Source organism: Mustelus asterias, chromosome 14 (assembly GCF_964213995.1).
Source record: "Mustelus asterias chromosome 14, sMusAst1.hap1.1, whole genome shotgun sequence".
In the NCBI taxonomy this organism is placed as follows: Eukaryota; Metazoa; Chordata; class Chondrichthyes; order Carcharhiniformes; family Triakidae; genus Mustelus; species Mustelus asterias.
The window spans coordinates 89,604,564-89,616,789 of NC_135814.1; the positions used below are offsets into that span (position 1 = coordinate 89,604,564).

At 43.7% G+C, this 12,226-nt stretch overlaps 1 protein-coding gene across 2 annotated transcripts in view; it reads right to left on the reverse strand.

The window, feature by feature from the left end:
* The window catches only part of LOC144503872 (protein FAM117B-like), a 211,882-nt gene that overhangs the window by 77,236 nt on the left and 122,420 nt on the right, over positions 1–12,226 (reverse strand). Inside the window, exon 4 of one of the 2 annotated variants that reach the window (XM_078228878.1) lies at positions 10,639–10,752. The exons of the other annotated variant lie outside the window; for it this stretch is intronic. Within the exon in view, the coding sequence (XP_078085004.1) occupies positions 10,639–10,752 (114 nt within the window). The remainder of the gene's footprint in view (positions 1–10,638; positions 10,753–12,226) is intronic. 2 annotated transcript variants of the gene reach the window in all.

The following is a 12,226-nucleotide window of genomic DNA, read 5'->3' on the forward strand; positions in this document are numbered from 1 at the left end:
TTCATATTGTTCCACTGGAGTACCTCAATGATACTATTTCTTCCCAATATACATGTTGCTCATTTCGTGAAGACATGACATGGGTGATGCAGCACATTGATAACACCCAGTTCCATATCCGTATCACCCACTTGACTCCCATATCCCAATCTGTCAGAGTACTTTGCAGACATCCAGTCTTGGATCAGCCACAATTTCCTCCAGTCAATCACCGGAGAGACTAAAGCCATCGACTTTGTTCCCTGTCCCTGCAGCATGGTGGCAGAGTAGTTAGCACTGCTGCCTCACAGTGCCAGGGACCTGGGTTCAATTCACGGCTTGGGTCACTGTCTGCGAGGAGTTTACACCTTCTCCCCACGTATGCATGGGTTTCCTCCAGGTGCTCCGATTTCCTCCCACAGTCCGAAAGACATACTGGTTAGGTGCTAAATTCTCCTCAGTGTACCCGAACAGGTACCAGAGTGTGGCAACTAGGGGATTTTCAGTGACTTTGTTGCAGAGTTAATGTAAGCCTACTTGTAACACTAATAAACAAAAGTCTGTTGTCTGGCCAATGATTCCATCCCATTCTGGCTACTGTATTAAAAAAAGAGCATATTATTCACAATCTTACCAATTGGAAATCAATAATGGTAGTCCTGGTTTGTTTCCACCCTTCTGTTCTACTAGCTGGAATCAGTTAACTTAAATTGACTGGGGAATTGAACGAGGAACCTTCTTAGTCCGTATAACACAACCAACTGATACCAATGGTTTACTCAATCAAGAAGTCTCACAACACCAGGTTAAAGTCCAACAGATTTATTTGGTAGCACAAGCCACAAGCTTTCGGAGCGCTGCTCTTTCATCAGGTGACTCACCTGAAGAAGGAGTAGCGCTCCAACAGCTTGTGTCTTGTGCTACCAAATAAACCTGTTGGACTTTAACCTGGTATTAAGAGACTTCTTACTGTGTTTACCCCAGTCCAACACCGGCATCTCCACATCATTACTCCAGCAAGCCAGGCAGAAGGACGGAACTGCAGAATAATAATAATCTCTTACGTACAGAGAAACACATTATAAATATGCACCACCTAACCTAAACAAAAGTTTGTCTGCTCCTATATAAAATGTGTACAAATGAATCCCCAGTCAATGCCCACCACCTGAACATAATTACATACACAATTAACACTATTGAATGCGATTTTCATCATGCACCATTTTTATCTTTTTTTTAAAATCAATAATCAAATGCAAACATATATTAGAAAACTGCATTAGAAGCAACTAACTTAATAAAGGTTCTTCTCAGTCATGGCAACTTTCAAGAAGGTCAATGTACTAAATGTTCTTTTCACATTACTACAGATTCTAACCAGAACTGCTAACTCACCCACACAAGTACAGTTTACTCTTAATGATTTAAAAGTATTTGTACTACAAATTTCAATTATCCAACTAGTTGAATTAAGCAATGCAAACATTATGGGGAATGCAATGCACAAAAATTGCATTCAACAAATTTAAATTAAGTGACACACAAAAAGCACAATTAATTTTGGCTTTAATGTCAAAATGAGTCCTAATAGTGATGAGTTATAACTGGGTTTCAAATATATAGATTTAAAGAAAAATTTGGAAGCCAGTATATCTGGACATAGGAAAAGTTGTAAGTACTGTAAAGCATCCAGAGCACTCAAAACAAAAGATAATCTCCAGCAAGACTAGCAGGTTAGAAAGTGTTACCAACAGGAAAACACCCATATTTAATGATTCAAACTAGCTCAAGCAGAGCCTTGATCACTATTTGCACCTCCTGAACAGAAATCTAAAAATGGCAGCAATATGTATGAAACGATCCATTTGGCCTTTTTGTTTAAGCATTCAGATGTGACAGAATAGATTACAATGTACGATTACCCAGTTGGCAGGATGTCCATAACATGATGACTAATGCTTACTGGGTTTTTTCAAATCCTTAATACTCAAAAATGTGGCATATAAAATTCCTTTCATTTTATAGAACAATGATACTTATGGAAATTAATTTAAGATTTTCAAATTTTGCATACCTGCATCAATGGCAGCTTTCAATGCAAGTTATATTATTGCTGGAGAATCAAATAATTCCACTTTCAGTATTCAATACCAGCAAATACCCCCAATTCCAAATACGCTTGAGCCAGAAGCAGATCAAAGCTCAGCATACTCAGCTGCAGCGTTAAGTCCATGACCCAACATGCCCTACCAAAACATCACTCTTGTTACACCCAAGTTTATTACCAATCATCTCCATTCTTGCTGCCTAAGGTGGTTTGTGCTCAAATTGTGTACCGTTGTCAGGAACTTATCCAAAGTCACTTTATTTAGTAGCTTCACCTGTTTTCAGATGCAAACCCAGAGTTGCAAGTATAGAATACTAAGACTCCAGTTCTCAGTTCGCCACAACATATGAGGGATATCCTTTCGTGAGTTCTTCTGTGAGGGTGGTCTCTCTCATCGTTTTCATGAAATTTTTACAATGCTGACAGAAATCACCAACTCTGGGAAGCACATGATATTTTCCAGAGCAAAGCACAAGAAATCGAACTGTCAAAAATCATTTGACATATGTTCATCTTTATATTTGGCCAGAGAGCTCAACAACTATACAAATGGTTTTATAGAAGGCACATCAATTATAATTTGGGCAACTGTGAGGAAGACCCATTCTGACCGAAAAAAAATTCTCAACCTATTAGGTGCACTGAAGCTTCAGCGTCCAACGTAATACCACAATTTAACAGATGCTACAAGCAGGCAAAGGCTCCACTAACTTTCTCAAAATACATAAAACATTTTCTATCTTATGGACAGCAGCCAAAATGTCTAAAATTAGAATCATGAATGAACACGATTATGTCTTTTATACCCAGACCTTAATACTAGCCCTTACATGCTCGTGTTCCCCATTCTCTTAAGCAGTTCAATTAAGCCATGAATAGAACTGTTGCCACAGAAGAACAAGTTACAACAACTTGTATTTATATAATGCCTTTACTGTGGAAAACATCCCAAGCTGCAAACGAGCATTATTAAATTAAATTTGAGATTGAGCCATGTAAAGATATTAGGATAGCTGACTGAAAGCTCAGTCAAAGAGACAGATTTGAAGGACCGTCTTTTGAGAGAAGGGTACCGACATGAGAAGGTTTGGGTAGAGAAATTCCAAAGCTTAGGTCAAGACACAGCATCGATGGTGATACAAAAGAGCCAAGGCTCAAAGGTCTGAAAATCCACATCACACGTACTAACGTCAACACTTTTTGGACCAGAATTTTAATTGGTATGACTGTTCAGCTCTATAAAAAAAAAGTTAAGGATGAAGCACCTTTTAAAAATTCATCCATGGGATGTGGGCCCCAGTGGCAACGGCAGCTTAAAGATTAATTACTCTCAAGAAAGTGGTTAGCCACCATCCTGGACTGCTGCAGCTCATGTTGTGATGTAACCTATACTTACCTTGAGTTTCCCAATGCACCTTTAATCTTTCACGCATGCGCAGTCCCAAGTATTTTATGTTTTTCAGGCCATGCTTGCACAGAAGAACTGTGCAAAACCCATACCCAATGACCTGGAATGGAGCGCCATTGCCGAGTAAGTGCACCAGGGACAAGAGAGGTCTCAAATCAGAGAGGGGATAAGCAGAGGTCTGAAAAAGTCCCAGGCAAGGGACAAGGCCAGGGGATAGAAATAGGTCTGTTAAAAGAACAGAGTAATAGACTCCAAATTCAAGAAAGAGCTGCAGGGAGCCGACTTCAAACAAAGTGGGCTCAAGAAAAGCCCTGAAAATCCAAAAATGCATTCCAAAGGTTGGTGACTCCATGCTGTGGGCCATTGAGGCAAAGGTATTGCTGTGGATCAGGGGTGTTCTGCTTGGCACAGCCAAAGATCTGAAATTATGCTTGAAAGGTGAAGATTGAATATACCTGGAGAACAAGGGGAAGAGGATCTCAGATGACAAGATTGAAGCCCTATGAGCTGGGTCATTTTTGAAGCTGTCCGAATGGAAATAGCTTTTGGAGAGAATTTCAAGGCAAGATTTTCAAAGGTGGAGATTGGAAATCCTGGTGAGAATGATGGTTCAGTCAGAGAGGTTGGGTCACAATGTGACAATTGTCTGAACCCGTGGAATCTGGTTCAGTCACGTGTGTGTGTGTGTAGTGTCTGACCACAGTTCACCTCTTAATTTGCATGTACCTCATACTTATCCTGAACATTAAGAGTACAAGATAGATATTATAAATGGTTTCTTTCCAAAATTGCATAGTAAAGTTTCTTTTTTTCCAAGCCTGTGCAATCTTGCGGCTTTATTTATTTACTAAGTGTCTTGAATCTCAAACTTTATCTACATTAAACAGAATGTTATTGGTCCCTGACCAGATCTCCCCCCCCCTCCCCCCAAACAACCTGAGGTGTGACCAAGAATCACAATGTGCTGTAGGTACAATTACAATGCTGTTAAATAAGAATTTCTAGGATTTTGATCGAGTGACAGTGAAGGAACAGTGATATAATTGCAAGTCAGAAAGATGAATGACTTGAAGAGGAATTTGTACGTTAGGTGGTGATGTTCCACTTATCTTCTTCCCTTGGTCTTCCAGGCGGTAGAAGTTGCAGATGGTGCTGTCAAAGTAGCCGTGACAAACTTCTGCATTGCATCATGTAGATAATGTATACTTCTGCTACTGTGGGCAGTGGTTAAGAGTTAGTATTTAAGGTTGCGGAAGGTACGCCATTCAAGCATGCTGCAATGTCCTGGATGGTATTAAGGTTCTTGAATACTTTGGATGTCGAGGGCTGTCATTCTCACTTGGGAGTCCAGTTCCTTTTTCCATGTTTAGACCAGAACTTTAATGAGGTCTGAGGCCATGTTCCTTGTGGAATCCAAACTGAGCACCAGTGAGCACGTTAAATGATGATTAAGCACCGCCAATGACTCCGACCCCTTCCCTCACTTAGCTGAAGACAGAATAAACAGATGGGTGTTAATTGGCTAGATTGAATTTATCCTGATTTTGTGGAAATGCCTGGGCAGTTTTTCACATTGTCAGGTAGATACCAGTATTGAAGCTGGAATAGCTTGGCTGGAGGTGCAGTTGGTGCTGGAACACAAATTTGCAGGACTATATTCAGGATGTTGTCAGAGTCTCAAACCTTTGCTGTATCCAGTGCACTCAACCATTTCCTGACATCATAAGAAGTGAATCCAAGGGCACAAGACCAGCTTCACTGACGTTGGGGACCTCAGCAAGGGACAGAGATGGATCATCCACTCATCAATTCCAGCTGAAGATGGTTACAATGCTTCAACCATCTCCAAAAGTTGGATTTGAATCCAGACCAGGTGCATAAAGGAAAAAAGTAACACTCACATCGAGAATATTAAAATGCATATCATGCTTTTAATGACTTCACGCATTCCAAAGTGCTTTACAACAAATTAATTGCTCTAAAAATGCAATCTGCACCAGAACCATTTTCATGGGCTGGGAAATCAGCAGCTCTGGAACTGCAAGATAGGACTTCACCCTACAAAATTATATCAAACATCAGCCAGCCATATTGACCTGGCTCACTGCAGCGGGATTCTACTTGTCACGATGCATGGTACATTTATAATGTTGGCTTCAAACAGTATTACTCTCAAAGGCCTGGAACTCTGTCAACTCCCTCATAGGAGCGTAGGCATGAACCATGCAGCCACCATTCCATGAGACGGCATCAAATTGATACTTTCAGACCTCCACTAAGGTAGGCTTGGATTAAGGAAACCTGTTTTAGTTTGTGTAATAACTCCACGGAGGCGAAAGTCCCATCACCAAGTTCTTTTATTTACACCATACATCTGTAAGCAGTCAGCTCTCCAGTTGCTCCCTGCTGAATGCAGGCTGACAGGCTGACACACCTGTTTTAACCATCAATTAGGATTCATCAGGTATTTCTTTTCAATACCAACCAAATAAACTAACTCAAATTAACTAAGGGGCGAGGATTCATCAGGTAGTTCAAACCCGAGCAAGCCAACCTCATTAGCCTGGCTGAAGTCATCACACTCCTCTCCCCCCAAAGTCCGAGGAATCCCCTCGGTTTGCTTCCCTCAGGGGTCTTTTCCTCCGCTTGAGCACTGAGTCAGGATCCTCCAACTTGGCCTCTGATGTTGGTAGTGTGCAACGGTGGGTGCCTGTCTCTTCCGCCGTGAAGGCCAGAGGTCTGGTTCCTCGTCCACTTCAGGTGGTAGGGGAAATCGCTGCAGCTTCGTCCCATGTCTGTTTCGGACCCCGAGGTCCCCATCAAGGGTGCAGGGGAGGCGGTACTGGCTTGTCGAGGGGGACTCTGCTCGTCTCTAGGGCTGCTGGGCGGACTCGGCTCCAGAACGGGTGGAGTGCTTGAGGCCCGAACCTGGTCCAGGCGTTTCCTTACTACCGCCTCGTCTACTCGGTAGGAAACCGGTCCAGTCCTGGACTCTGTTCCGTTACCCAGGCGGGTCCATTTGCATAATTTCTGACCCAAATTCTCTCTCCCGCTTCAAAGTGCCTCCTTCGGCGAGTGTTGTTATGGCCCCTGCATTGGGCTTCCTGGTGTCTTTCCACCTTTCCTTCCAGGGTTTGGCAACAACAGATTCAGTCTGGTGCGGGGCCGTCTGCCCAACAATAACTCTGCTGGTGCAGTTCCCATGGTGGCGTGTGGAGTGGTCCTATAGTCAAATAACCACCTTGAGAGTTTCATCTCTAATGAAGCCGCTGGCTGTTTCTTCAACCGAGCCTTTAACATCTGGACTGCTCACTCCGCTAACCCATTTGACGCCGGGTGATAAGGTGCCGTCTTGATGTGCCGGAACCCATTTGATTCACAAATTTTGTGAACTCTAGGCTGGTGAACATTGAACCATTATCGGAAACTACTACCTCTGGGATCCCGTGCATTGCGAACGAGATGCGTAGTTTCTCAACGGTTGCTGTCGTGTTTGCCAAGTTTAGTTTATAGACACCTAACCACTTGGAATGGGCATCTATTATCACCATAAACATGGACCCCATAAACAGGCCTGCAAAATCGACGGAGTCACGACCATGGTCTGCCTGGCCATCCCCACAGATGCAGCCGGGCTTCCAGTGGTGCCTTCTGCCCCTGTTGGCACTTCTGGCACTGTCCTACCAGTTTTGCTATGTTTGCGTCCAGGCCTGGCCACCAGACATAGCTCCTGGCCAGCATCTTGATTTTTGATACTCCAGGGTGCCCATGATATAGTTCGGCCAGATGGCCCAACGGCGCTGCCATGGGATGATGACTCGTGCTCCCCACAGCAGTATCCCGTCTTCACTGTGGTCTCCTCCCTCCTGCTCCAGTATGGGTGGAACTGTGGATGGACCGGTCTTTCCGGCTGCCCTGTCAGCACCAAGTGCTTTACCTTCGCCAATGCAGGGACTTTCTGGCGTCCACTGGCGTATATTGTGTGCATCCACCGGAAGGGTATCCATAGAGTTTAACGTCATCACGGTCTCCTCCATTCGGGGTGCCAATGGTGGGGTATCCAGTAACAGTAGCCGGCTTAAGCCATCGGCATTTGCCACTAGTCCCTGGTCGGTGCTCCAATCGATAATGATGTGCCGCCAGCAATAATGCCCAACGCTGGATCCGGGCTGACGCTATCAGCGGCACAGCTTTGTCTTCCTTCAGTAGGCCCAACAAGCGTTTATGATCTGTTACGATCGTAAATTTTCGACCATATAAATACTGGTGAAATCTTTTAACTGCGAAGATTACCGCCAGTCCTTCCTTTTCAATCTGAGCACATCTTCGCTCTGCCATCGCCAGGGTCCTGGAGGCATACACTATTGGCTGCTCTTGTCCGTTCTGCCACCTGTGTGCCAGGACTGCTCCCACTCCATACGGGGGTGCGTCACAGGTGATTCCTTCTTGGGGTCATAATATACCAATACATTTTTGGATGAGAGTTGCTTAATTTTCTTGAAGGCCCTGTCCTGGTGGGCCGACCATTCCCAAGTTTGTCCATTTTTTAGCAACTGGTGGAGGGGATTCAGAATGGAGGCCCTATTCCGTATGAATTTCCCGTAGTATGTTACCAGTCCTAAAAACGACCGTAGCTCCTGGATGGTTGTGGGAGCCAGGGCGTCTTTTATTGCTCGCACCCAATCCTCCAGAGGATGCAGGCCCGACTTATCCACTTGGTACCTGAGGTAGGTTACTTGTGGTGCTAAAAAGACACATTTCTCCCTTTTCAGACACACTGCCGCCAATCTCCTGAGAACTTCCTCCAGGTTCTGCAGGTGTTCCGCCCTTGTTTTACCCATAATGAGGACATCATCTAGGTAAATGGCAACCCCTGTAGGATGCGCTCCATGGTCCTCTGGAATATGGCACAAGCTGACGAAACCTCAAAGGGCAATCTTTTATCCTGGAAGAGGCCTTTCAGCGTATTTATTGTGGCGAATTTTTGCAAATCCTCGTCCAGTCATGGTTGCAGGTATGCGTGGCTCATGTCCAGTTTTGTGAATAGGAGTCCTCCTGCCAATTTTGCATACAGGTCCTCAATCCTGGGGATTGGGTATTTATCTAGCTGAGAGTAACGATTTATCGTCTGTTTGAAATCACTGCAAAGGCGCACCGAGCCATCCAGCTTTAAGATAGGAACCACGGGTGCCGCCCATTCCGCGAACTGGACCGGTTTTATTATTCCTTCGTGCTGTAAACTTTTGATTTCCGCATCGACCTTTTCCCTTAACGCAAACGGTACATGTTGGGCTTTGCAAAACTTTGGGACAGCCTCAGGGTCGACGTGCAATTTTGCCTTGACTCCTTTGATTGTCTCTGGGCCTTCCCGAAAAACCTCTGGATATTTGCTCAGGGCCTCACTCAGGCAACCAATTTCCAGCTGGAAGATATTTGTCCAAAGTAGCTATATCTCTTTCAGCCAATTCCACCCTAATAGGCTCGGTCCCGAACCTTCCACTACCATTAATGGGAGCCTAACTAATTGTTTCCTGGAAGCGACTGGCACATGGGTTGTACCCATCATTTTCAGTGGTTCCCCCATATAGGTCCTCAGCCTTGCCGAAGTTTTGGTCAGGGCTAAGGGTTGGAGTCCAGTGCGTATCTTGTTAAACACTGTCCCCCCCTATAAGGCTGTGCCTGTGTCGACCTCTATTAAAATTGGACGTCCATTCAGGCTCACTGACAATTTGATGGGTTCTGATTTTGTCATCGCTACGCACAGTAGCTGTTCCTCGTTAAAGGAAGGGGGAACTTCCAGGTTGTGCATTCTCCTGTCCCTCGGCCTACGTATTCTTTTCGGCCATGTTGGTTTAGGAGACTTGCTTTTCCTCTGTGCACCCTGACACTGGCAATCATTGCAATGTGTCGGGCGGGGTTCTACAGGAACTGCTGGCACTCCGGGCTTAACCTGACCTTGTCTAGGTGCGGTTCTATACGCGGACTTGGGCTCCCTCGCATCCGAATCCTTCTGGAGGGCCGCTATGTAGTGGCCTGTCCTGTAGTGGTAGCCCCCTAACCCAGTCTCCCTGATGTTGGCCTCTACCTCCATTGGGATATCTTGGAGCTCATGCGCTCTGCTTGCCGCTTTCTCTAATGACAAGGCCAGCTGTAATGCCTGTTTACAGTCCAGCTGGGTCTCCGCCAACAAGCATTTCTGTATAGTCATATCGTTAATTCTGCACACCATCCGGTCTCGGAGCATTTCATGTAGTGTCCTCCCGAATTCAGAAGCCTCCGCCAAACGTCTTAGCCTTGTTAGGAAACTGGTGATTGACTCCCCCACTTCTCTAAATGTGGAGTGAAAACAGTACCTCCGCAGGAACAGGGGTGGCTCAGGGTCATAATATTCTTGAACTAGGTTTGACAACTCTTGGAAGGACTTTGCGTCCGGTGCCTCTGGGAAAGTTAAACTGCGCATAATCAGAAAAGCTGCTGGTCCACACGCAGTCAGCAGGATAACCCTTTGCTGAGGTTATGGCATTTGCCCTGAAGAAATACTTCATCCTTTCCACATATTGGGCCCAGTCCTGCACTGCGGGGTCAAAAGAATCCAATTTCCCAAACAGTGGCACGCTTTCTCAACAAAGGCTTACCCTCAATATGTGCGGTGGTTCAGCAAGTTCCTTCAGGTCACTCCTTTTTTCCTCATTGCCACTGTAATAACTCCATGGAGCCAAAAGTCTCGCCACCAAGTTATTTTATTTACACCATGCATCTGTACACAGCCAACTCTCCAGTTGCTCCCTACTGAATGCAGGCTGGGAGTCTGACGCACCTTTAAATAGGGAGCATGAGGCTCCCTGATTTAACCATCAATTAGGATAGTTCATACTCTAGCAAGTCAACCTCATTAGCCTGGCTGAAGTCATCACAGTTTGCTAAGAATGGTAATTTATACAGAAAGTCAACAGGGCAAAGGGAAGAATTAAAAAAAAAATACTATCCTGAAATAAAGTACTCCAGACTTACTTTACAAATAATCAATAGGTTATCCAAAACTTAAAGGCTCCTCATTTTTATTGTTACCTGTACTTTAAGTACACTTCTGTTTTCTGGGGATACTGATAACATTATGCATCAGGCACCTGTGTGATTTTACCTGTGATTGGATAATGGCTGTATGGTTGCCATGGAAAGGAGATTGTCTCTCTTTATCTCTGTGGTGCCGACTGCTCTGTTTGCTGCGTTGAAGCTGTTGACGCAATTTTGCAATCTGAAAAAGAAAAAGTCAATAAGAGTTTTGCACATCCAAAATTTTAAATCGAGACATGCCTTCAAACACACTGGTTGAGCCCTGCTGCATTAAAAGTTAAAGATGATCAAGTACTCTGCTAGCTCTTGCGTTGAAATCATGGAAACACTATCAATAGACCAAGGGTTGAATTACGGAGACAAATGGGAAATTTGCTTGATTAATTTAATTGATGAACAAGCAATTATACACAACTGTCTTCTGGAATATTAAAATAGGAATTAATTACAGGGTTGATTACAGTAATGGAAAACAGGTTTGACAACTGTTTTTAATTCCATGCTTTGCATCTGACCATCATTACAAATGTTTAATAGCCACGACAGTGAAATCTATATTAATGTGCCTTCAAAACTGAACCAAACTACCCATTAGAGGCAACTTAAAGATTCTCTTATATTATAAGAGGTCCCCACTGCTTCCAGGTAACCATTTATGTCCGTTCCTGGTGAACATTGATAGCTTATTTAACTGTGGAGGGATTTACAGCAGACTCCAACTGATCTTACCATACACACATGCAGTCTCTTTCATTTTTCTGAACAGAATCAGCATTTCTCCCAATCTAGCTGATGGCCAACAAGCTTAATCGTAGGAGTACCAGCTCTCAAAGGTCAACGAACAGAAGCTCAGAATGAATCCAAAAACATTTAAAAACCTTATAGTTTAGCTATATTTCACTATTACCAACTAAATCCACAGTAACTCCCAAAACATTTCCACATGAAAGCACTGAATAAGCATAAATCAGTCATTCCTAAAATTAAAAAATCCCTTTAAAATTTCAAAGGTTCTTTATTAAGGCTGTACAGAGTTTCACCATATTTCATTTCTAGTTTGACATACATTTAACATGTGCCAATCTTCGGAATTGTCTTGGCCTTTTTATTTTATATTGGGAGGTGGAGGTGCGGGGGGGGGGGGGGGGGGGGGTGGCAACACAAATGAAAGATATTTAAGTACATGCTATCAAATAAAGCAGATTTGTGGCAAAGGTGGTTGCCTGAATTCAGCCCTGCTCCTGAAGAATATCCATTTTGCACCATCTGTTAAGAATTTTCTTTTTAAAACATAGAAGCATTCAATAACCCACTAAACACTTCTGATATACAAGAGATATTTTGGAACTTAAAACATCGAGACAACTCGTCTTCAGTTCAAAAAAAATCAGTCTCAGTGTCTCTGAGGATTTCATGGGCAAAGTTAGATTCTTAAACATTCAATTCTTTAGATTTCAGTTACTCTGACACAATAATGGGATAATCTTGTTTCTGTAGGAAAGATGTGCCTCTCTCTCATCTGTAGATGATATTGCTCGAGGAAAAAGGAAACACCACTCAGAGGAAAGAACTGAATGCAGTTCAACACAAATGAAAAACTTTCCAATGAAATTAGTTAGGTCACATGGAAATCATAAAAGGAGCTCTTTACAAGC